This window comes from Vipera ursinii (genome assembly GCF_947247035.1).
Source record: "Vipera ursinii genome assembly, chromosome: 1".
In the NCBI taxonomy this organism is placed as follows: domain Eukaryota; kingdom Metazoa; phylum Chordata; class Lepidosauria; order Squamata; family Viperidae; genus Vipera; species Vipera ursinii.
Window position 1 is genome coordinate 301,599,831 of NC_139512.1, and position 26,766 is coordinate 301,626,596.

Below are 26,766 nucleotides of genomic sequence, written 5' to 3' on the forward strand. Positions count from 1 at the left end.
TCACCTTCTCAAATTGGTGCCCTCTGGTTGTGTCAACTGTACAGACTGAGAATGATGGGAATTGTAGTCCACACATGGAAAGCATTAGGTTCTGGAGGACAGGTAAAACACACTCCTGGAATCTAGCAAATCAATTGTTTTAATAAAATAAAAGCAGTTTAGAGACAAGTGAAAGTATCTAATTCTGATACACATAAGACTTCTCTATGAAACCATCTTCAAATGAGCGATAGCCACAAGGGCAAGAACAAGTGTCCAGTCTCTGGATTTACTCACTGATTCTGCCCACTTGGGCTCATCTGTGGTCCAATGTGTTATGCTGCCTCTTTTTCTTTAGATGGGTGTTTGGCAGTTTGGTAGGTGAAGGAAAGATTTTTGCTACATCTATAAAAAGGAGTCTTGGACTTACACTTGGTACCTATTTTCATATAAATATGATTTTCAGTAGTGCTAATCAGAAATGCTCAGAAATATTTATTTCCGATGAATTTTATACATTTGTCACAGTGGAAGATTGACAGAAATTCCAGAACTGTAGGTCAGGCTGGGAGGTTGAAAAAACATCTTGGGGAAAAATGTTTTTAAACTATTTTTTTCTTAAAATGCCTGAAACTAGTAGACACAAAGAAGTACCCTTGCTCTTAACTTTTAGCTATATGCTTATTTAATAATATTTTACACTGGTATATTTTATGCTGGACTGGTAGGAATATTTAGATATGAATGTGAATACATGTATATGTACACACACACATACGTACATTCTTATGCAAACATGTGTTAAACCATGTGCACATATATGTCCATGCGTATATAGATATAAACATTGGGATGAAAAAGATTCCCTGATGAAAATAGATATTAAAGAGTTATCTTTAATAATGAATATTTCAGAAACAGACAATACTTGAAAATATCTACTTCTCTCTTTACAAAATGCCTTCTGCTTTAATCCTCATTTCCTCTGAAATACTCCCTATAGAGTTCAGATCTTCATACTCATAGCTGCATTGCAATTTCCTGATAAGGTTACCTTTTATTCTATTCCACTTATGAGTTCACTTGAATTTTAATAGTTAAATTAACAACCTGGATTTCCATTACATGAATTTTCTATTGATCTGATTAAGTCAAATAAGAGTATATTATTGACTTTATAATTTAATCATATTAATACAACATAAAGCCCCATTGGTGAGAATAATGGTTTAGATAAGGATAGCTTCTTGTGCCAATCAGAGATAGCTGCTTTCTAACTGATATGTTTTTTTTATTTTCATAAATATAGAAAAACTAAAAAGGGAAAAGGGAAAAGTGTGTGATAAATAATCCCATTCTAATAAGGGCCAGAGCACATTTTATATTAGTAAGAGTGAAATGTATATAAAACTAAAACTCCATACCATCAACAAGTTGTCTGTCTGTCTGTCTGTCTGTCTGTCTGTCTGTCTGTCTGTCTGTCTGTCTGTCTGTCTATCTATCTATCTATCTATCTATCTATCTATCTATCTATCTATCTATCTATCTATCTATCTATCATAGCTGTCCATCTTAGAAGTGAAATTCTGTGCATCTCACAATTAAAACAATAGAAATAGTAAAAAATAAATTAGCATAATATATAGCTATCTTAAAACCAAAATTAAAAATCCAGTAAAACATAATCACAGTAAAACATATGACTATAAATCATACTCCCTATAATGTAGTCATTGCCAAGGCTCACCACTATTGCTGAACCCCCCAGGCACAATGTCACAGCCAAGTCCTTGGGCCCTTCCTAAAGGCAGAAGGGTGGGTGCCAATCTAAGTTATATTACAATAGCACCAGCCATCAAATGAAGAATTTTCATTCCTTTATTTGAAAATGCCAAGCAATCCATTAGGGAAGAAATATTAAACTGGCATTTCAGGTATGCTACTTTTAAATGCGATGGAAATAAGTTCTTCTTTCTGATGGATTATTGCAAAGGAAACATTCTAAGGATTGGTTCAAGGAGCAAAAAGGATGCCATCAGTTTCTCAAAAATATTAAGCCCTCTCTGGAAGGGCATCTTAAAACCTGTAACCTCTACATTTGAGGCAAGGCTGCAGGGCCAACATAGGCATCCTCTTCCCTTTTTTCTGCTCCACAGGGTGGAGGATGTCTCTCAAAATGGAAAGCCACTTTGAAACTTCTCCCATCCGATTTAGAACAAGAACCTACAACATCCATATTTATTTCATTTCTATTTAAAAATGCTATTCAAAAGCATGAAATAATTCTCAAAGGATTAAGCCATGATGAGACTAACTATGGTTAAGAAAAACCTGTAGAAGGCAACACAAATCATTCTCCTATGATTGCTCAGCAGGAGTCTAGGGAATAATAATAGCCAAGGAAACAACTCACACAGGACAACATTGTTATGAGCTCTATTAAATTACTAACTTTCTGCATATCAAATGAACCTTAAGTGCATTTATCAAAATACATTCAACTTTTCAGGTGAATGGTTAATTTAGGATAGAAATTTATGTGTTGAAAAATAATAAAATCGCAGTGCCAATAAATGTCATACAGATGAATGATGGCAAAGAGAAAGACTGTTACATCTATAATTTCAACTCTAGTCAATAACAAAACCAAATTTTAACTTTATAACTTTTGTTTAGAATAGTCCTTCACTTCAGTGACAATACTGAGTAGATTTGGCTTTTTACTGCTGGATACATTGAATGCAGTTTGAATGGGTTTTGGATTGTATTTCAAGAAAAACTTGCAAATAAGACCCAACAAATATTCTTAATTTTGTGTTAAATCTTTTTCAATTGTATTCACTCACTTGTCTATTGCAGGAGGGGAAAAAAGTGGAAGCAAGTGCAGCCTAAGAAGTAGAAGGCTTCTCCGACATTTCTTGATCAGATTTACTCTTTAATTTCTTTATATGAACTAGGCTGGATGAAATGAGTCATTCTTCCCTCCCTTTGAGCAACTACATTATATTTCTCATTTGTGTTCTCACACGAATGTATAATATGGGGAAAAGTACCACAGAAATAGTTCACAGTTCTTTGCTAGCTGATTTAATTTGCCATTTTGTTATGCTTTTCCTATAATGCTGCCATTATGAGTTTATACTGCATTTCTATTTGTTTCATACTGCATTTTTGCTATTCAGTTTCAATTTTCATAGCATCATTTATACTTCCCATCCTACTAAACTTACAATGAAGGAAGGGTTAAAACTTTAAGTAAAGTTTTACTGAATAAATACATGCTAATGTGTATATTAATCTCTAGAATCACAGAGGGTTGCATAGTGCATTTCAGGAAGCACTTAAATGAATAACATTTTAGAATCACTATTTGTACCTTGTCCTAATCATATGCCTTCCTGTAGCTTTGGTCTAACTGGAACCCTTCCCTCCAAGGAGAGAATTGCACTGGTGGCTCTTGTATTTAGCTCTTTCACCACCTTTCCTTTAATAACTCTTTGTGCCATAATGCTTTAGATAGTTGAGCAATTTAATATTGGTTTGCAGGCACTTCAGACAGGACCATGAAGCTTTTCTGAATCCAGGAATTGCTCCATAATCATTACAATCATAATTCCATTAAAGGTGAGAATGGCTGTCTAAAGAGAGCCATAAAAGCCTCATATACACTTAAAGACAATCAAAAGTAAAACAGAGACCTAATAGAGATAAATAGAGAGCATGCACATTTCTTCCAATTTTTTTAAACAATGTTTCCTCAAATAACAAGACCTGTCCACATCTTCATTCAGATTCTGACACAGATTGAACAAAAAAACAACACCCCAAAACAAAAACCCTGTGTAAACTCAAGTTCCAGTCAGTTTGGATTTTCTCATCCCAAATGACACACATACATCTTCCAGTTCACTAACTGGGGAGAAGATGCGTACTTCATGATAGGATAAAAATGTTATTTCAGAGAAAGGGTCAAACTATCAGAATCAAAATAGGATGAGATTCAAACCCCTTTCTTCTGGCAAATTAAAAGAATCCCATTTCAACAGATATAATTCAGTTGAGCCTAATTTTATTTCAAATAAACTCCTCCCCCCCCACCTCTTGTAGCTCTTACTACTCTCATTCTGATTTGGCTTGTGACTTCAACTAGTAGTCAGATGTGATTGGTTGCATACAAATGTGTCTGCTCAGGTTGCCAGTGTGATTTTAAATGACTTGGATTTTCTCACGGGAGCTGCAAGTGCTGTTGAAGCCACTCAGCTGTGAAAAAAGGTAGCAGTTAATTTTTCAAAAACAGCGTTAAGAAAAAAATAAGAAAGGGATGGCAAGAAAATATTCTTCCTTGATCTGTGATCAATAGAAAAATGGTGCAATTCTACTAATTCTACACTAGTCAGGAGTTGCCTGCCAGGTATCCAGCTATAAAGAGTATAGTATTTTTGTTAGTGGCATAAAATGCTTTAATATCTTTATTGTGTTTTCACTCAGCACAGCCTTAAGAAGTAAGCTTATTCTGTTAATCCTATTTCACAGATGAGGAACGGAACATGACTAATTTAAGAAAGTGTTTTGCCTTATCTGTTGAAAAATTCACCTTTCATTTTGAAAATATAAGCATGTTCCCGCTCTTATTATTGAGGTGATAGGTTTATCATTCATGAACAATCCCCTAGTTCAGGGGTGTCAAACTCAATTTCATTGAGGGCTGCTTCAGCATTGCGGTTGCCCTCAGGGGGCCGGGTGGGTATGGCCAGGGTGGGCGTGGCCTACTGGGTGGGCGTGGCTAGAGTGCATATGGCCTACTGGGTGGGCGTGGCCAGATCTACATCGTTCGCATCAAGGGTGCCTATGGGGGCCTGGGCAGGAGTGGGACAGATCTGAGGGTCTCTGGCAGAAGGAGGGTCTCTGGGCCAGGGCCAAGGCAGTAGGGGCCGTTCCCTCACTGTTTCCAGGATGGCTTCGCAGGCCACATGAAACCACTTCGCGGGCCGGATCCTGCCCCCGGGCCTTGTGTTTGACATGTCTGCCCTAGTTGAAATCTCAGAAGCCAGGACACCCAGAGAGCAACATCTCTGTTTTAAAACCATATTACAGTATAAGCTACTTTGTACAGATTCACTTTTAGTCAGCATTCCTTTCTTTAGTTTCTCTGCATCTAGAGATCAAGTCACATTTCTTTTCCAGCAAAGCCTGGATCTTGTGAAACCAAACACTTTAAGCCTCAATATCACTGAACTGTAATTAGTAATTTGTCTTAGAAATTCTTGTGACAAGAATTGCAGAGACAAGCCACACGGGAATATTCTGGTTCAAAACCAGTTCTCAGTTTTGTAGACTTTCTTCAGTTCTTTCCATTGCAAATTACTCCATTTGAATTCCACTTGCCTTACAGGCAATGAGTAGTGATATGCCCAGGCTCTTGCTAGTTTCATGCTACGCTGGATTATTAATAGAAAGCATTAAACAATGACTTTTATTTCTCCTCACTTCTGAGTAAAATGTGGGGCCAGATGAAAAGCAGCTGCTCTTCTGTTGCTCACAAAGAGCAAAAAACAAGTTAACGTAAAGCAACCTGTCTGAATTCCAACTGAATTCAGATTAATTCCAACTGAAATGTTGGGACTGATGTGGCCAATAAGCCCATTAAAAGAAAACAAGCCTTTCAATTTTGTACAGATACTATTTGTACCTTTGATTTAAAAAGAAGGATGCTGATACTGCACTGTGTAGTCAGCTGATTTTGCTCCATGGGAATCCAACTACAGCTATTCAACATACCTGCAAGCACTAAGCTGGAAAAATTTTTAGTAGAGTCCTAAAATAATAAAATGAACTGGGGAAGATTCGTTTCAGTAGGTCATTGGTCAATCACTAGAATGTTTCTTTTTAGTGCCATTACCTTGTAATTCTAAAAGACTGATGGCTATGCTCTTTTGACTACGAGCCCTTATTTAATTTTTTATAAATAGAAGACCATTTGTCCAATCTGTCTGAAAACTACCTTATATACATTTTTTTCCCCAAGGATAGTGGACTGTCTCAAAATGAGATGCCAGTGAAATGAAAAACCTCAGCATTTCAAACCAAGACTACAGTCACAAGTAAATCTTCACTGAAAGTAAAGGGACACTGATAAGATGTCAGGCCATATTAAAATGAAGCATTTTGCACTCCTTGAAACTGTCCTCACAACATGCTGATCTTCATCTGATAGGAAGTATAATATTGAAAGGTGCCTCTTCAAAGGCCTATGATATATGAAAGGCATGGTGTTAAATTTGAAGACAGTTTCAGTTCATTTTGGTCAAAGCAATAGAGAGAGGAATATGAGATGTGATCAGGAAGTTTTCCTACTTCCAAGGTTCAAAATATGAAATAACGTATTCAGATCCAGAAAGACAGATTCCAATTACATGGTAGAAAGAAATTTTTTAACAATAAGAGCAATTTGATAATGGAACCAACTACCCTGAGATGCGTTCAGACAAAGGCCAGACAGCCACTTGTCTAGATGTTTTTAACTAGACTGAGGTGAAAGTTGGAGCCAATGGACCCTTGCAACTCTAGAATGTTCCATTCTAGTTTAGTTTTAAAGGCCACTATCCTCCAATTTTTTTCCTGTCCAGCTATCATCTTCAGTTTTTAGATTTTGTTTACTTTTAAGACATTTGGTTTGCTCAATTTTTTTACCCTCAAAATGGCAAACAGGAATAGAATAGTGGTGCAGCAGTAAAAATGCAATCCATCTTCAATCTCAGAATGTCATATTAACACAATTTAGAAGTTTTGAAGATTTGCAGCTTCTGTTTAATGAACATGTGGCAACTATGCCCAAGAAGGCCTTTGAACAGCTTTATGCAGTGCACTAGTTGTGCTTTTTCCTTGACTGGGACACACCAGATAGTCACTCCTGCCCTAGTTATCTCATGGCTTGACTATTGCAATATGCCATACATTGAAATACAGATACCCTTGAAGACCACTCAGAATCTTTAACTGGTCTAGAATGCAATGGACCAGTAATTGGTGTACCTTGGTGTATTGATGGGACACTTCTGCAAGCTATACAGTTGCAGTTTATTTCTGGGTCCAGTCAAGAAGCTGATTATGATTTATAAAGCCCACCATGGCAAAGGGTCTGGTTGTTTGCCTATCTCCAGTCAATTCACGCTGATAAGGCTGGTATGTTACTTCAATCAAATGCATCAGAACCAGGAATTGTGCCTTCTCCCTCACAACATCTACCTCTGAAAAGAGGTGGCCCAGAGATCCAGATGACTCACACTCTGTTGACATTTTAAAGACCATAAAGTTTGATCTTCTTCCCAGGCCTTGGACTTGGGTGGGTGGAGCCCTCTTTGCTGGAGGTTAGATGTTGATGAAAGTTTTGAATTGTTCCCTAGGTCTGCCGTCTTATTCCTCTTCTCAGGTTCTAGTTGTGTGTGTGTGTGTGTGTGTGTGTGATTTGTTGATCTTTATTTTTTAATGAAGAGTTGAATGGCATCAGATAGAGAGATGATAGACATATAAGCTAGTAAGATCTAGTATTTTTATCCTGGTTACCTAGAAATGTGAATTATCAGCTAATGTAAACTTGACATAGTCACAAAGTATATAGTGGGCCAGCTAACTAATTTAAATGTTATTATTTTTGCAATCATGTCAATTTAAACTGGAGGAAGAAGTACAGAGAACTTGGCTGCACTGAGTGTGCAGCAGATAGGATTGGACTTCATTGAAAGAGAGGTACCACAACAAATTAGATATTCCTTGTTTCCTCTTTTTCCCCTTGAAAAAGAAATCATTTCCAGAGGTTTGAAAGAAAATAACAGTTTTGGGAAAATAAATTGCTGTGGGAGTTAATTATTTGTAACGAAAATTATTTGGGGCAAGGCACAGGAAAGGGAAATTATGTATGGAAAAATATTTTCAGCTCAGGGGAATTGCACTATAGGATTATTGCTGTTCTGTACAGCAAAATAGAAATTTAGTATACGATCAGGAATCAGATGCCCATTAGTCCAACATTCTTGTTTCATCTGTGAATTGGTATTTATATATCAATTTTCTTATTGTATTATACTGCCTGCCAACATGAACTGAAACTTCAGTGAGCAGAGGTTGCCAGAGCATGTTTTCTTTCCCCTTGAAAGAAAACAAGTGAGGAACTACTACAGGAGAAAAGATTAAGAAACCTTCCACCATGCATCGGTTTCCTACTTCAGACTCCAGAGATTCTTTACACTTGTCTTCATCACTAACTTGCATATTTGGTATCACTATCTTACTTCATGACCTATGTCTATTTCAGCTTCAATTCATCAACAAAAAAGAAAGAAAAAAATAACAGAGTAAAGAAAAATATATATAAAGAAATGGTTCTCCCTTTCATCAATAAATTTAAACAATTTTAGTAATTTATCACCTTCCCTTAAAATTCAAGAATTAATCTCTTCTTCCTATTTCCCATCTCTGATTTATAAATAAATTCTTAAAGCTTTGTCATTTCAATCCTAATGTCAGCAAAGTTCACAGTAGTTAACAGAAATAACAACATATGTATTTTTTTTTAATTCCATTTATATCCCGCCCTTCTCCGAAGACTCAGGGAGGCTTACAAGCTTAGCAGTAGCTAAGTAGCTAACCTTGATCAGGTAAACAACTTAATATTACTTCCTTTTATTTCTTGATATTTAATCTTTAAATAAAATCCAAGAACTTGATTTCTTTTCACTTTTTCTTTGTCCTCTCTCACAAAATTCTTCAAAACTTCAATATACCTCTTTTGTAAATCCAATATAGGGAAATTATCCAGGCCACTCACTTAGTTATTTGTATATCCCTTTTAATTATTAAGACATTAGCCAATTTCTTTTGTATATCCAGTGTAACATTTTTTCCATGTCATTCTTATTGTAGGTCATTTTTAAATCCACTTTTAATTCAATCTCAATCTTGTCATATAAAATTAGTTCCTCTTCCATAACATCTTTTAAACACTATCTGTTTGGTTCTGATAGACGAGGACTCAGAGTGGTTCACAATGAAAGAGTTTATTGAATACACATAAGTCAACTGGCAACTGTCAAATGTTTCAAGCTTTTATAGTGGAACTGTTTGAACTGTAACCAATCATCAAACACTCTTTTCCCGCTTCTTGTTACTTTAACCAATGATTGCACCGGAATCTCCCGCTTCAAAACCCTGCTTTTGCAACCTGCTATTTTCCATGTTTGCAAACTATTTACAGACACAACACTATCTATAGAGGCAGTTACTCTTTAAATTAACCTCTGAGTCTATTATTTAAAAATATCCTTCTATATGGCCAATGTTAAAATATTTTGCAACCCCCTGGATAATTTTATCTTGCTCTCTTGAAGTGATTTTGATAAAATAATCTCAGGAAGATCTACATTCCCTCCAAATCTCCATTTCAAGACTATGAATCAGACAGTGGACTAGTGGAGATCCAAAACTTTGGAAATGATTTTGTAACTTTGTCTAGAATTATAACAAACAATGAACTCAAGTCTCCAGAAAATTATTTTGAGGAGGCATAAGATCTTTCTTATGTTATTATGGTGAAAATTGTGATAAGGGACCCAATATTTATGATATACATATAATACAGGGCTGGCCAAAATCAGCCTCTATTGATGAATGGAATATTCTACAACTACCCTTAGTTTAACTGAACTAACTGACTGTATATAGGATAGACTACATATTAGACTAAATTCTAATAGCTGTTTGCGACAAATATATGCAAAACTTGAGGAAATCCAAGAAGACGTGAATTCTTTTCCACAAAACTAGTATCTAGATGAGAGATCCAGGCTACAGGTTAGATGGGGATTTTTTTTAAAAAAAATTCAGAAATAAAGCAAAAGTATTGGCAAATCATTGCAAGAAAATGGCATGGCTATTCTCTGAAATCACCCCTAGTTGTGTTTGATTTGGGAAAAGAATTATAGTATTTTATGGGTGTAAGATCCATATTGATAATTTTATAATCTGTTTCCAAGTCATGAGAGTAGAGTCCATGAGAATAGAGGCTGTTAAAAATGTCTAAATAATTATAAATCATTGCAAGAAAATGGCATGGCTATTCTCTGAAATCACCCCTAGTTGTGTTTGATTTGGGAAAAGAATTATAGTATTTTATGGGTGTAAGATCCATATTGATAATTTTATAATCTGTTTCCAAGTCATGAGAGTCCATGAGAATAGAGGCTGTTAAAAATGTCTAAATAATTATAAATCATTGCAAGAAAATGGCATGGCTATTCTCTGAAATCACCCCTAGTTGTGTTTGATTTGGGAAAAGAATTATAGTATTTTATGGGTGTAAGATCCATATTGATAATTTTATAATCTGTTTCCAAGTCATGAGAGTCCATGAGAATAGAGGCTGTTAAAAATGTCTAAATAATTATAAATAAATGTATGCATCTATGCAGGCAGGGCTTTTTTTCTCATAGAACGCTCAGAACGGAGTTCCGGCACCTTTTTTGGATGGAACCTTGTAGGGTAGGCAAGGCGGGTTGTATAACATGTGTGAGTTCCGGCACCTTTTTCTTTTACAAAAAAAGCACTGTATGCAGGTGTAGTTAAGTGGAGGAGGAAAGGGAAAAAAAACTCAATAGTTGTACTGTAAGACTTCTTGATTTTAATTTTGCATGCATCTTAATATCGCGTTTATACCATTTCTGATAAAATGGTTCTGTGAATTGCTTCCCAAATTCCAGAATTCCTTCAAAGAGCTTGTTTTGAATGCTGAAGATTGTTTTAGAGCTCTCCATAGACTTTTTCTAAGGAAATGATAAATATGAAACAGCATCTATATGATAATATGACAAAGATGAATACATTTGCATTTGACCATGCAGAAGGAAAGCAGCACAGAATCTGAGAGTCAGAATGGAGCCTCACAAATGAACTATATGAGAATGGATAGGGTTTAGGGGGGAAATTGTTACCTTGGCAACACACAAATGATGCTAGACAAATGAATTAAAAAAAACTACTGAAAAATGGAAGATAACTAAAAGAAATGAAGCCAGTACATCTTACTATGGAGGGCAAAGACAACAAAGAACAGCAAACGGAGGCAATGCTGATAGTTTTATATCGTACATTAATTTCATATCCACAATAGAATGCTTTTTGCATTAACCCACACTATGCTATGCTATTTCCAGAGTCAGGAAGATGAAATACATATTTGGTATAGCATCTCCACCAAGGTACCCTTAAAATTATGTGCATTGTTTTTGACATGAATGAAAGTGTCAAGGCTGAGACACAAACAATAAATATATTATTTGCAGCAAAGGCTTAAGCACTCAGAACTTTCCCATATTTTTAGGTTAGCATTGGGAAAGGCAACTAGGAATATAGAGTTGTTCCTGAGACAGATAAATCCTTCTGTGATTTCTAAAACCCTTTTCTTTTATGGAGAAATTGGTGAATATTATTTACTTATTTTTATTTATGAGATTTCTATTGTCATATTCTGGACATATTATGTGAAGACCTGCTCTCTTGAGAAGCCTATAATGCTGAGAAAGGTGAAAGAAAAGAGAAAAAGAGCAGCAAGGTGAATGGACATTAGTACATCACTGGAGACCTGAAAGGGCAGAATGTGGAGATGTAATCCTGGGGAAGGTCTATTTTGTATCTACGAGTTTAAACCAAGTTGATAGCACATAATCAGATAGTTTAATTAGCTCATTAGTTGTCATAATATTCTTTTCTCTGATTTTTCCTCATAACAACCTTGTGGTGCACAGAAAGTGGCTGGCACAGTGTAATTCAATAAACTTCAGTGGCTGAAAGTAGACTTACTCCACTGCTGTATCTTAACTACATCGATTACTATCATCAATGAGAGATGGAAGGAGAAAGATGCCTGATTTGTTGGAAGAATCTTATGTTTGAATTATCTGTCAAATCTTATCGGAAGTTCATACATGAGTAAGACAGAAAATATGAAGGAAAGGGAAAGAGAAATGCAAATTTGGGAGAAAAAGCATGGAGCATAAAAAGACCAATATAGCCATGAATCTACTGAAAGTGAAATCTCATGGGGTACAGAGCCAGTAAATCTGTATTAGACTTCATGACAGGCAAGGAAATACATCTTGATTCTCAGATATTTCATCTAGTATTCAGGAATTTGCTGCAAGAGAAGTTCACAGATGCAAGACAACTAGGTATGTTATTTTAATGCAGACAAAATAGAAGCTGTGCAATATGCATCTCCTACAAATCACAGAAAAACACATATTCATTCTTCTATATCACCTGTCTGTCTGTCTGTCTGTCTGTCTGTCTGTCTGTCTGTCTGTCTATCTATCTATCTATCTATCTATCTATCTATCTATCTATCTATCTATCTATCTATCCATCCCATCCCTCCCTCCCTCCCTTTCTCATCCATCATCTATCATCTATTTTAGTTTACATTCTTGGTCTTCCATGGAAATCATATACAATGACAGTTTTTTCTAGTTAGTATGAGAACTATTAGTCCCCATCTCTTCAGCTTGAGTCCTTACAAAATGGTTTGAAAGATATAGTATTTCTTCCCAGCCATTTCTTCTCAGCTCTTACATTTATAATTTACAAATAAAACAGACATTAAAGCCTTAGATTCCCACATTTTCTCATTGAAAGAGTAATGCTTTCAATGCAATGAAGCTGTTCCTGGAATACTTAACCACTCAAAAAATAAGGAACAAGAGCAGTGTTGAACATTTCAGCCAAGCTTGCCCTCTCCTCAGACACTTGGGGAGGAGAGATGAAAATGTCCCTAAGATGAGAGAGGAGAAGAACACCAGATTTTTTTAAAAAGTAGATTGGGGTTTGATTTTCATTTAGTCATGGTGTTTGTGAAAGACTTTTGTATCCTGAACAAGGTAGAAAATTAGCTGTTTTGGATTCCCAAGGATTAATATTAAATGTTCTGTAAAAGGTTCTTATCGTGCAGGCCTAGCAACATTTATTCTGAAGTATGCTTAGATCTGCTTATTATTTTAAAGCAGCAATATTTTCTGAGTAACAATTAAAAGCTTGCGTCTTTATTTTATAAAACAGGATGTATCTGTGTAGATTTGAGCATTGACACCCTGGTGATTGTGTGATATGTGCCTTGGGGGCTCTCTAGTGCCATATTTAGTGGAGACCCCAATGGCTAAAGCTTTTAAGTCTCTTGTATTCATTCTGTGATCAAAATAATATCTACTTCATTTCTGCTACAGTATGTCTATGATTTCAATCCATTTAAAAACCTGTGCAAGGCAGAAGAAAAAGTATCTTTTGTAAGATACTCCAGAGGTGCATCGTATGCTAGAAAGATACTAAGACTATCTCCTGAAGTGACTGCATATATTAAGTCTGGGGTCAAGGAAGCAGTTTTGAACTGAATCATCATGAAACCAGTCACTGCCTCAAAAAGAAACTTCCTGCATTCATTATCAGCATGCAGCAAGAACAAATAAAGAATGAGCTATGGGCAAGCATGACTGACGCGAGGGAGGAAAAGGAATTGTTCTAAGAACAATGGCAGTAGAGAAAAAGTTATATTTTCTGTCTATGATTGTGTTGATCCCATTAAATATTGGACAACCAAGCCCAAGTAGATGAAATTTGCTTTATTAAAAAACCACACAGATTTCAAATAATAATAAAAAAGCTTAAATCTGAATTTAAATGAGAAAAGCTTCATTGGTCATCATTGTTTATCAGCAGTTTCAGTCAGTCAAGAATTCATTCAGTCAAATGACATACGAAGAAGCATGATATATCCTACCTGTCAAAAACGTCAGGGAGAGGTCTGATCATCTTTTGCCATATTCCCAATCCTTTCTGGTCATTCAACTGCCAGAGCTTTCTGCTCTGCTCTTTTCCAGTCTTGTTCTCAACAAGGACAAAGGAGACATCTCCAAGCAATTTGCCTTGGAGGAGCCATGATATCTGAAGCTAAGAGAGAAAAAATGTATGCAAAATCAATGAAAACAGCGTGCTAAGAAACAGCAACCATCTGCATTACAGCAATAGCACTTAGACATATATGCCACTTCATAGTGCTTTACAGCCCTCTCTAAGACGTTTACAGAGTCAGCATATCTAGGTCCTCATTTTACCGACCTCAGAAGGATGGAAGGCTGAGTCAACCTTGAACCACTCAGAATTGAACTCCTGGAGTAAGCAGTGAGTTAGCCTGCAGTACTGCATTCTAACTGCTGCACCACCATGGCTCGTTATGTCAAATTAATTGTGTTCACTTGAAGCATGTACTATGAAGAAATGCTGAGAATACTTCTCCACTGGTTGCATGTGGCTTGCTCATTCTCCCCCCCCCACCCACCTGAGTAATTTAAAGTTGAATTTGTAAAAGAGTTTCACATTCTCTCTGGAATATAAATGCCACTTCCTTTTCTTATGTACCTTATTTTACACAACAGAGAAGCAGTAGATGGAATATCTGTTTTGGTAATCATTTCAGAGATGGCTTATGCTGGTTCCAATACTTTCTCAGCCACTTAAAGCTCAAGTTCTAAAGCTTTAGCCTTGAGCTTCATTCTTATTCCTTCTGCATGCCATATTGCGGGAAATAAGCCTCAGCATCACACTTTGTGGCTTCTATGTAATCTGGCTGGTTTGGCAATCAAACCACTGCATTTCTTTCTAGAGAGTATAAGAGTTTACTTCTTTCACTCCAACTTATCTTAGAGCCCCTTTCTATATTTACTAAGAATATTTCAATAGCAAACTTTATAGTGATTTCCAACATTACATTAATTTGCTTCCAAGAAAAAACAACCCACTACCAACAAAAAGTAAGAACAGAGTTCAACAGCACAATTCAAAGTAAAGCAGAAAAAGTGGAACAGAATGAATACTGAAAGAAAAGCATATTCACTTGTTTGTGGGAGTCAAAAAGAAGGGCTTGGCTGAATATTCACTGTAAAAGGAATTTGCTAATGTCGAGGTTATTAGACAAAGTCTCATCAAAAGATCTGCTGGAAGGGGGCACGCTGAGACTTCCCAAAGAGAAGCCACTTACTAAAACTGAATGCTTTGACTTGGCTTGAGAAGTACCTGATTTTTTAGTGCAGATGCTTCTAAGCAAGTGATGGACTAGAATAGGAAATCCACACATCCGGCAGTAACTGAATTTTCTGTACTGTCTTCAGAGATTACCTGCATAGACTGCCTTGCAATAGACTAATTTAGAAGATAAACTGGCCGGTTTAGAAGTTTAGTTTAGAAAATAAACAGCGTTGACAAATGCTAAACTTAAACTGAACCATTAGCCAAGAATCTAGGGATAGGGCTGGGCTCAGGTGCATCCCTAAACATGGCTCCTTCTAGAGCAGGGGTACCAAACTGAATTTCATTGAGGGCCGCATCAGCATTGCGGTTGCCCTCAAGGGGCCGGGTGGGTATGGCCAGAGTGGGTGTGGCCTACTGTGTGGGCATGGCTAGAGTGTGTATGGCCTACTGGGTGGGCGTGGCCAGCTCTACATCGTTCGCATCAAGGGTGCCTATGGGGGCCTGGGCAGGAGTGGGACAGATCTGAGGGTCTCTGGCAGAAGGAGGGTCTCTGGGCCAGGGCCAAGGTAGTGGGGGCCGTTCCCTCACTGTTTCCAGAATGGCTTTGCGGGCCACATGAAACCACTTCGCGGGCCGAATCCGGCCCCCGGGCCTTGTGTTTGACATGTCTGTTCTAGAGGGATGGACTGGATCTTGAATAAGTACATCTCTAGCATTACAATTAGTTCTATTTGATCTAGACTAGGGGTTTGCAACCTTGACAACTTTAAGACTTGTGGACTTCAGCTCCCAGAATTCCTCAGCCAGCATAGCTGAGGAATTCTGGGAGCTGAAGTCCAAAGGTCTTAAAGTTGTCAAGGTTTCAGACCCCTGATCTAGTCTGATCTTAAAGCACATTTAATCTCCATCAGTCTTAGATAAGTATTAAAACTTCATACTTTGATATGGCAAAAGGGTAAAAAAAATAATAAAAACCAATACAGTACTAGCTGTTATTTGCATAGCAATAACGCCTAACTTTCTATGGTATTTTCCATTCATTTCATACAGACCTTAAGCGGGCAGGGGAGGTAATATGGAATTCTGAATGTTGCCATTCATAGAATGTGACTGTTTTTCTCCTTCATAGCATCTTTTTACTTTATAAATCATTCTGGCATTCCTAACCCAGCCGTTATGTTTGTGTCTGTCGTTGTAACCGTGCAAGATAAATCTCTTATATTAATATCATTTTCATGTAGTTCACCTTTAAGTTTCTGTTATACATTTTAGTTGTTGGACAGGCTTTTTTTAGTTCTGGTACCAGATACAACATACAAGGCCTCTGTGAAACCTCTGTCATCGAACACAGGGCACTTACTACGCTGGAAGAATTCTCACCTCAGCTTACCATTTAAATATGCCTTTTTTCTAAAACATACATTAATATTCATATGATTTTTAAATAGCAAATCCCCCCTCTCTCTAGGCATGGTTTAACAACTACATGTTAAAATACACAGAAGTTTATTTTCTATAATGAATAATTTTGTATTCAGGCAGTGGCAGAGAGAAGTACAAAGAATGCAGAAGAAGGTATTGCCAGCAATTATATAGTTATCTCTTTTAATATGCTTAGAAAAATTGGTTTCATCTTTTCCCCTGAAGGTTATTATAATTTTTTCAATTATGCTCCAATGGTATTTGGATTTCTATTAATTAAAATACCATACAGCAAAGTAGTCTAACTGATTTCACTTAGGTTTAGAGTAATCAAGTCCCCCTGTGATCCTTTTACTCTTATATATAAAATCCCTTCCTGATGCTGTTATTTGCCATTTAAAATTGGCTTCGTCTCATTGTTGAGAATGAAATAAAACTTTAGCAGTTTTAGTAAGTCTCAATAAAGATTAGATAATCTTCAAGATCCAACTCCACATGGCTCAGGTATTTAAATCTTGAAGATTATCTAATCATTTGCCTGGTCTGGACGACATTTCTCCAGTATAAAGTTTGCCTTTAGTTCCTTCTTTATTTTTCATGGTTTCACGTGCCACTACTCTTAATGAGAACGGGGATGTGGGATAAATTAGAATTTGCAATCCACGATATGTATTGACTGGAATTGCTAAGAGTTGTAACACAGCATTATCTAGAAGGCCACACACATGTCCCATCTCTGTATTAAAAGATAAGGTGTTTTTGCCTATTTCCATAGAAACATTCCATGATGTGCTTTTTCACTTTTTCTGGCATTATAGTTGAATTACTGAGCAGGTCACAGAGTTCCACTGTAGAAATGGATTACTTCCCTCACCAAGTGTGCTCATTAAAACATTAAACATTAGAAATGAAACATGGCAAGTCACATTAACATGCACAGCTTGAAGAAGGAGCCATGCTGATGAAATGGCAAACCTCCGACCCCCCCATATATTCATTTAGCCAGTCTTAAGGCTCTTCTGCATGACCTGCTAATTGCAAGCAAGCAACACTTCAGTGGTCATTTGTAATGCCATCTTCAGCTCTCCTCTACCCTGTTGAGAAGGCAGCCTGCAATGATGCTCTCGTGCTCTGCTTTTAAAATAGTATTTTTGACCTGCGCCAGCATGAGTCCAGGTTTATGTTTTCTCTGCTGTTCTTTAATTCAGTCGAGGCAATGTCTGAACTCTTATTTGTTAATATGCAGAGTTACCAAAATACTCCCTCTCTTCTGATTATTGGTTTCTGCCCTCCACATCTATTCTCTAAAGGTCTACATGGAGAAAAGGGACTTGTCTTTGTAAATCCATAGCTTTTGCTGTATCATGCAAGACAGGTCTGATCAGTGGTGGGATTCAGCCAGTTTGCACCAGTTCGGCAGAACCGGTAGCTAATTTTTTGTTGCCCAGGGCCAGAATGGACTTCCGGAAGTGACATCCACACAGAGAACTGGTTGTTCGCATATTTGAATCCTACCACTGGGTCTGAAGCATTATGTGGGCTCCTTCCTCTTGGTGTTTGTTAAGTTGTGCTCTGAAAAAACAAGTTCACCAATTCCACCCTATTTTGAGGCATTGTAAGCGCAGGAGCTGGTCAGAGAGGAACAGTTATAACTTATGAAATGCTGTATTTTTTGAGGGTGAAGATCCATTCTCCGAGCTTGTGGTTTGGTTTCTGAATGTTTCATTACCAGGCTAGGTAACATCTTTAGGAGAGTTTAGGGGATATTATAAACTTATAAACAGAAGAAGACTGACATCCCCTAAACGCTGCTGAAGATGTTACCTAACCTGGTTCAGAAACCAAACCACAAGTTTGGAGAACAAACGTTCACCCTCATTCTATACCTGAGCTATAGATATTCGCCACTATTGAAAACTGTACTTTTTCTTTTAATAGATTCCCCCAGAGGCCATTGAAATGTGACTCCTTTTCCCCCTTTTCCAGGTGAAAAGGAAAGTTTTTCTTTCTGGCATAAGTGACAGGATAAAAGTTACAACTGATGCAAGGCTGTCCAAGCACAGTTTGCTACATAAGAGTGGGACAACAGTTAAAAAATAACACTGCCTCATGATCCTCATCCAGTAACTTCATGTATGGTGGGAAACGTACGCATCTCCATCTAGATCTAGTTGGTTTCATAAAAGGAAATAGTTCAGGAGATATCTGTGAACCAAATCATACATGATCTGAAAGGCTGTTAAGACCTGTTGATTCCCAAAGGGTTAGGGGCAAGATGTTAGTAGAGACCAATGAATGATTGTTTGTTTTGTAAAATAATTATACAGTGTCTTGCTTTTGTTTGTTTTTTTGCAATGGATTATTTTTATTTTTTGTAAATTGTTCATTTGCCATGAATTGATATATATTTCAGATGGGTGGCCCAAGGAGTTTTATAAATAAATAAATATTGTGGAAGTCCCCAGTGGCAAACTAAACTTTATTCAGTTTAGGAAGCTGGAACTCGGCTAAGGAGACACAGGCACTTATGAAGGGAGGCTGAACTGTTTATTTTTTTCCTTTCAGTCTGCCAGAAAGCAGAGAAATTATATTCTCCCACCAATTTGGAGCAATGTTGGTGCTGTATGTCTCTCAAATTATGTTGGCTGACAATACTAAAGCAAATCATGCCAACTTCCTATTGTTCATTGCCTTTTTGCTTCTCTGGATTATCATTACCCTCTGACTACCAAGTGAGCATTTTGTGGGCTTTTTCCCCCCTCCTCCTTTTGTGGTAATTCAAAGAAGGAAGGACTGCTAGGTTAAATCCACAGAGCCAATTGGGGTGGATTTTTCTGCTGTTGCAAGATTTCCAGTGTTGAACTGACAACCTGAGAGAATTTTGGCAGAGATTCAGGGCAGCTTCTGGCTACTGCCCAACTCTGCTCAGCAGGAAGAACTGCAAACTAGTATAGCATAGTGATATCCCTTCTCAGACTTTTTTGGAGACTGAAAAATCTTCTACTCTCTTGTTACAGACCTCAGTTGTTCATGATATATCTTGACTTGACCTTGAGAGGGAGTATTTAAGAGATGCTTGATTAAGAAAGGACCATAAACGTCTTGATTCAACAAATGTATAAATGTTGTAAGACTGAGACATTTCTTGAGTGCTTTCTTTCCTTAAGCTATGCAAAATCTCTGGTCGATGATCTAGTACTGCCCCCCCCCCCCCGTCTTGGCCAATTCCTTCCTTTTGATTTGCAAAAATGGCCTGAGATGAAAATGTGTGTCCTTGAGTTCCAGCATGGAACAGTTGCTTAGAAGAGAAACAGTTGAAAGCTCAAGGAATATTATTTTTTATCTCACTTTTTAGGTCTCTTACTCAGAAATAATACTGATACAGTATGTCCTGGTTATAACTCAAACACAATACTGAAGAATACGATTTCCAGCACCACTGTCTTTATGGTTGCTGGGCAGCCAAGTCCTCCAGGCCATCCTTAATTTGAGTTGCAGTCAGGTCTGAGGGTGTTGCTCAGAGTGACGATCCAGACAACTACGTCCTCAAGTATACTGGAGTCACAACTGATACAAAAAGTGACAGAGAGTCCTGCCCTGTCTAAAAATCCAGAGGTAGCATTCTCTCCTCACCTTATTATCAAAAGATTAGATAGATACCTAAAGCCTTTCATAAATTGGAAAGGATATTTTAGTTTGCATACGTCAGCTGCTTGGATGAAAGAAATTATTGGTATCATATATAGGAGCTCAATATATTTGCAAAAAGCAATAGAAGAGACTGTAATGAACTGGCTCAGATTGAATTAGCTGGCCTGCTTCCTGAACAAATGCCTTTCACTGTTATTTCTCAGCTCCTGAGCTCTGCACTAGGGCATTCTGAGGCAGTTGGACATGCTGAGTCCAGATAAACTGAACAAAAGCATGCAGTGATCTGCCTGCCTTGAATCCTGATGGCCAATAGGACTGGTATTCCTTTTACATATGAGATCTTCAGCAATGGTAGATATTATGTTTTTCCCCCCTCACAGTTCCTTTAATATACCACAAACTAACCAATGAAATATAAACATTTTTTCAAGTATTTAACATTTGTTATATCAGTAATGCTGTAGGTATTATATATCGCCATACATAAATACATACACGTAAGTTTGAGTGCTGCTTGTCCATTTCCCCTTTCACTGTATCCACCCTCCTTCTCTCTGTTATGTATTGATGTAAATTACTTGAGAACCAGGAATCACCAGCAGTTCTGAGATGCTCGGAGCTGTCGCGAAGACCTCCAAAGTATTTATAGGACTATGTTCCAAAACTTGACATTGTGAACTATCTAGGGGAAAGGGTTGTTATGTATTGATGTAAATTACTTGAGAAGCGTTATTAATAGTTAACTGCTGTGTCTGTTTAAACTCCAGACTGCTTGTCTACAGAATTGTTAGCTTGTGTTTTGGGCGAAAAATACTGCCTTAATTCCATTGGCTGCCACCTATTGGTGGTCCATATAAATAGAAGTTAAGCAGCAGTTAGTGCTGCTTTTGTGCAAACCTAATAAACGTGTTGCTGTTTTCACCAAATGCCTTGTCAATGCCTCACCGTTCCCAGTACTTAACAATGGCATCAAAGGTGGGATGTGCTGTTAAGGAAGAGAGAGCCAGAAGTCACTAGGGGTAAGACCAGGCATCAGCGCCCTGGTAGGAACCACGTTCCCCCCTCTGCCTGCCAGCAAGCCACACTGGAGGCACCACATCCTAAGGATCCATCCCTAGGACCAACACAGAAGCCCTTAGCAGCACAAGGCATTGAGAGGTCGGTCACAGCTAACCATGGCCAAGGTCGGCAAGATTTCAGAGTTCGATGTGTCACATCCCGAGAGGTGGAGCATGTACGTTTCACAAGTCGAGAATTATCTGAGAGCTAACCAAGATAGCGAAGATGGCTTAAAGGCTGCAACGCTTCTGTGTGTGTGTGCGGCCAGGTGACATTCGATATAGCCGAAAACCTAGTTGCTCCACCTTCACTAGAGTCAGTCGCCTACCCTAAGCTCAAGAAAAAGCTAAAGGAAAAAGCTAAAGGCTCTCCATCATTGCATGGAGATACATGTTCAAGAAAAGGGATCAGCAGCCAGGAGAGTCAGCTGCTGAAGTTGTTGCCATGCTACCACAGGTGTTCCATCTCTGCAACTTCACAGATCTCGAAGAGAGACTGAGAGACCATTTGGTATTGGGGTTGAGGAACAGGGACCTTCAGCAAAAGCTCTTTGTGAAGGAAACTTTGATGTTCCAAGATGGCCTGAAAGAGATACTGGCCAGCTGCTGGGGGAGCCATCAAAGCCTTGCAGTCCTCCAAGAACACTACCAGCCCAAAAGCCATACACTATGAGGACACAGAAAGAGTTGACGATACTGACATGGACATTGAGATTGACCAGCTGCAGAAGCTATCAGAAAGAGGGCAGTGGCCATTTGAGAAGGCAGTCCCCTTCACTCGATGTGCGGGCTGTGGAGGCTGACACAGATGCTCGGAGTGCAGGTTCCATACAGCAATGTGCTGTGCATGTGGCAAACAAGGCCACATCACTGCCATTTGTAAAGGTTGCCAGAGGGATGTTCCACAAGAAGAATTTCCAAGGAAAGGTACCGGAGCCATGGGGCAACACAGAGTTGGCTATTGCTCCAGTAGAAGGAGCATCTTTAGAACTGGTGTCCATCACCCCCTTAAAGAAAAGCTTAGACTCAAGGTCAAGCTTCAAGAAGTTCCATGCCACATGTAACTGGGCACAGGGTCAGCCCTATCTATAGTGTCTCAAGGTATTTTTAACCACATTTGCGATCGCAGCAGCAGAAGAGTTAAACTCAGGTCATCAAATCTCCTGTTAATGGATTTTCAAAACTCCCGTGTAGCAGTTAAAGAAGAAGCTACGCTCAGAGTACAGTTCAAAGAGTTTGAGGGTCCCCTTGACATCAGAGTAGTCAAGGGCCAATGCACAAGCCTCATCAGGCTAGACTGGTTTGATGCCTTGGGTATCCATGTGACTGGCATTAACAGAACGCAAGCAGTGGACCTCTCGGCAGTTTGCCAGGAATTTGCTGATGTTTTCAGCCCTAGGTTAGGCAAGTACAAGGGACCTCCGATTGCCCTCTACCTTGATCCAACCGTAACCCCCATCAGAATCAAGCCTCGCAGACTGCCTTTTGCTCTCAAACCAAAAATTGATGCAGAGCTAGACAAGCTGGTACAACAAGGTGTGTTGCAGCCAGTAGATAGTGGTGTGTGGGAAACCCTCATATTATGCCACTTAAAGCCAACGGTGAGGTGTGCATATGTGCAGATTATAAATGCACGATTAACAGAGCACTTCAACAGCATGCATATCCGGTGCCTGTAGTCAGCCATATCTTGGTGTCACTACAGGGAGGTCACTTATTTGCTAAGTTGGATTTGGCTCAAGTATACTAGCAACTGCCAGTGGATGATGCCACGACAGAAGCTCAGACCATAGTACCCCACAGGGTTTGGTGCCTGCAGTTCGGGGTCAGTGTAGCCCCATGAATTTTCCAAAGTGTGATGGAATGCACACTAAAAAACATTCCAGGTGTGTGCCCTTATTTTGACGACATCCTCATAGCTGGGGAGTCAGTAGAAATATTGGCAGAATGGCTCAAAGCCATCCTTCAGCATTTCTGCAAAGCGGGCTGAAGTTGAAGCAGGAAAAATGCAAAATAGGAGTAGACTCAACCGAGTTCCTCAGGTTCTGCATAGATGTCGCAGGCATTCATCTGGCTGAATCCAAGCTTAAAGCAATTCAGCAGGCTTCCAGTCCCAAGTCAAAGGGGGAGCTTCAGGTATTCTTAGGGCTGCTCAATTTTTATCATGCCTTTCTTCCACACAAGGCCGCAGTGGCAGAGCCCTTACACAGGCGTTTGGACAAAAAGGCACAGTGGCAATGGACAAGTGTCCATGAGAAAAGCTTCATGGCAGTCAAATTACTGCTGTCATCAAACTCGGTACTGACACACTTTAATGAAAAGCTGCCTGTCAGCATTGCATGTGATGTATCCCCGTATGGAATAGGGGCCGTGTTGAGCCATTTAATGGCTGATGGGAGGCAAGCTCCCATAGCGTATTATTCAAGGACGCTGTCCCAGGCAGAACACAACTATGCCCAGATTGATAAAGAGGCACTGGCAATAGTGGCCGGTATCAAGAAATTCCATGATTATTTGTATGGTCACCCAGTCACAGTCTTTACGGACTACAAGCCAATTCTGGGTCTGTTCAGTATGGACAAACAAACACCTCAGATCCTCTCCCCATGGATGCTGAGGTGGTCCATTTTTCTTTCAGCCTATAGTTACAGGCTAATTCACAAACCGGGCAGGAAAATGGGCCACGCGGACGGCCTCAATAAGCTTCCCTTGCCACACAGAGCCAGACCCTGCTCTGGCTGCATGCATCCTGGCTATCCAGGATTTGCCAGAATCTCCCCTCCACGCAGGGGATGTGGCTGCTGAGATGGCCTTAGACAAGATGCTAAGTAAGTCACGTTTTGAACTGGGTGCTCACAGGATGGCCGGACATGAGTCCAGGGCCAAACTTTTAGAGCTTAAGTAGGAGGAAGGATGAGCTGTCAGCTCACAAAGGCTGCATTCTTTGGAAGAGTCAGGTCATAGTCCCAAACTCCTTGAGGGTCAGAGTCTTAGAGTCTCTGCATGAGGGACATCTGGGAATAGTCTGGATGAAGGCACTCACGAGAAGCTACCTATGGTGGCCAGGGTTGGATAAAGATATTGAGGCCCAAGTACACAGTTGCCACATTTGCCAGCAATCCAGACCCAAAATGCCTCAAGCCTCAGTCCACCACTGAGAAACCACACAAGGCCCATGGTCAAGAATCCACATTGATATTGCGGGACCATTCCAGGGACAGCTGTTCCTCATTGTGATGGACAGTCACTCTAAATGGTTAGAGGTTGCCCCTGTCCCAACTATGACTACTGCCAGGACCATCCAGGAACTGCACAGAATCTTTGCCACACACAGGTTGCCCGACGTTCTAGTATCCAACAACGGGGCTCAATTTACCGCTACGGAATTCCAGTCCTTTTTGAGGGCTAACATGATCAGGCATGCCACTTTGGTCCCCTTTCACCCAGCTTCGAATGGCCAAGCAGAACGCATGGTTCGGATGACCAAAGAGTCGTTAAAGAGGATCATCACTGGTAATTTGAAGAATTGGTTGGCAGACTTTCTACTTTGCCAATGCACAATGCCCTGCACTTCCATGGGCAGAAGCCCAGCAGAACTTAGATGGGGATGGTGCTTAATTACTAAGCTAGATCGGTTGCATCCAGACCGAGTTGCCTCAGACACAACACAGCCAAAACCACCGTGAAGTTTGCAAGTTGGTGACTGGGTTTGGGCCCGGAATTATGGTCAAGGGGCACTGTGGGTGGTAGCTGTGGTTGGTAAGGTGTCAGGGCCACTCTCGTACAAAGTGGTCCTGGAAGACGGTCGAGTGCTACACCAGCACATCGACCAACTGCACTGGAGGCTAGTGAACCAGTCACTGGCTCATGACTCACGTGAAAACCAAGTACAGGATCAGAATGACAGTGGCCAGGCATTAGAGTCTTCAAGCACTGGTGAGACTTCCAGTAGAGAAGAATGGGCAGTAGCAGCAGGCAATCCGCCTCTGGATATGGAACCTGCAACCACTGAGCACAACTGGCAATGGGCTCCGACTTTCAGCCCAACTAAAACTGTTCCATCAATAGACTTTGGCTTGGGTCTACCCGGACAGACCAGCCAAAGGGACATGGGTCTACCCATAGCAAGCGGGTCCCAAAGTCCTGGTCTATCCAGCCTGGCAGGCGAGCTGGTAGACCGAGAACCATCAGCAGTTCCAAGATGCTCGGAGCGGTCGCGAAGACCTCCAAAGTATTTACAGGACTATGTTCCAAAACTTGACATTGTGAACTATCTAGGGGAAAAGGGTGTTATATATTAATGTAAATTACTTGAGAACCGTTATTAATAGTTAACTGCTGTGTCTGTTTAAACTCCAGACTGCTTGTCTGCAGAATTGTTAGCTTGTGTTTTGGGCGGGAAATACTGCTTTAATTCCACTGGCCGCCGCCTATCGGTGGTCCGTATAAATAGAAGGTAAGCAGCAGTTAGTGCTGCTTCTGTGTTAACCTAATAAATGTGTTGCTGTTTTCACCAAACGCCTTGTCAATGCCTCACCATTCCCAATATTTAACAGTAGATGGTACTCTCTGTATGATGAAGCCTGAAAGCAACTTGTACTATGTTTTAAAATAACTGACTCTTAATTCCATTATTTCTGGCTTTTCCCTTTACTACAAAATGGCACCCTTGCCAGGAATTTTCATAAAATGAAAGCCAGAAATTCTACTAGAAATATAATTACCCATCCTGAGTGGACACTGACTCATCAGTACTTTGACAGCTTAACTGATTCACTAAATAGGAAGCTGTATAATGAATTAGGAGTTGATCCATTGTTTGGGTCCAGGGTAAAATAAATCACACTGAAGCATAACTACAATAGCACCTAAATTTACTGGGAAGCCCTTGACATTTAACCAAGATGTTCCTTAACATTATTATTATAAGCTACAAAATCAAATAGAATCTTGATTCTACAACATCCTTAGAAAATGTACGGTATAGCCAGGAAGTTAATTTCTACATAATATAGAAATCATTACATAGTAAATGCATACAAGCTTTTGGCTTATTAAAAAAATCCAAATTAGGGCATTTTATATCTTTGGGATATCATCTATTGTAGATAGTTACTATCACTATCTATGATAGTAGATATCATCTACTATATTTGTGAACCTACTATCCTGCCCCTAAGGAGACTGTTCCCATGACAATGTTTCTGAAAGAGGCCAGTAAGTAGAAAATAAGTAAACAAACAAATTTTCTTATCTTCTTTCTCTAGAAGATAAGATATTAAGAATTATCTTGGATGGATCCATTACAATTTTATCTATTAAGCACTATTGGTAGAAGTAATGCTAGAGGAAGAACATATGCAGGATCAACAATACTTCATACAGTTATAAGATTAAAATTTCCATTTGAATGGCATGAATTCAGATTCTCTGTTTGGAAAGTTCATTTTTATATCTGTACTAATTAAGCCATGCTTGATTTAAAAACAGCACACTGTGTGCTTCATATATGCAAAAAAGCAATGGTTTTTCCCTGTCTCCTCTAGCAGAGATAAAACCATACATAGAAAGGAAGACTATGATTGTTGATTCA

At 39.0% G+C, this 26,766-nt stretch overlaps 1 protein-coding gene across 1 annotated transcript in view; it reads right to left on the reverse strand.

Moving 5' to 3' along the window:
* The window catches only part of ALK (ALK receptor tyrosine kinase), a gene marked incomplete at both ends in the record, with an annotated part of 722,117 nt that overhangs the window by 110,742 nt on the left and 584,609 nt on the right, over positions 1 to 26,766 (reverse strand). Inside the window, one exon of the mRNA XM_083376785.1 lies at positions 13,796 to 13,965. Within this exon, the coding sequence (XP_083232911.1) occupies positions 13,796 to 13,965 (170 nt within the window). The remainder of the gene's footprint in view (positions 1 to 13,795; positions 13,966 to 26,766) is intronic.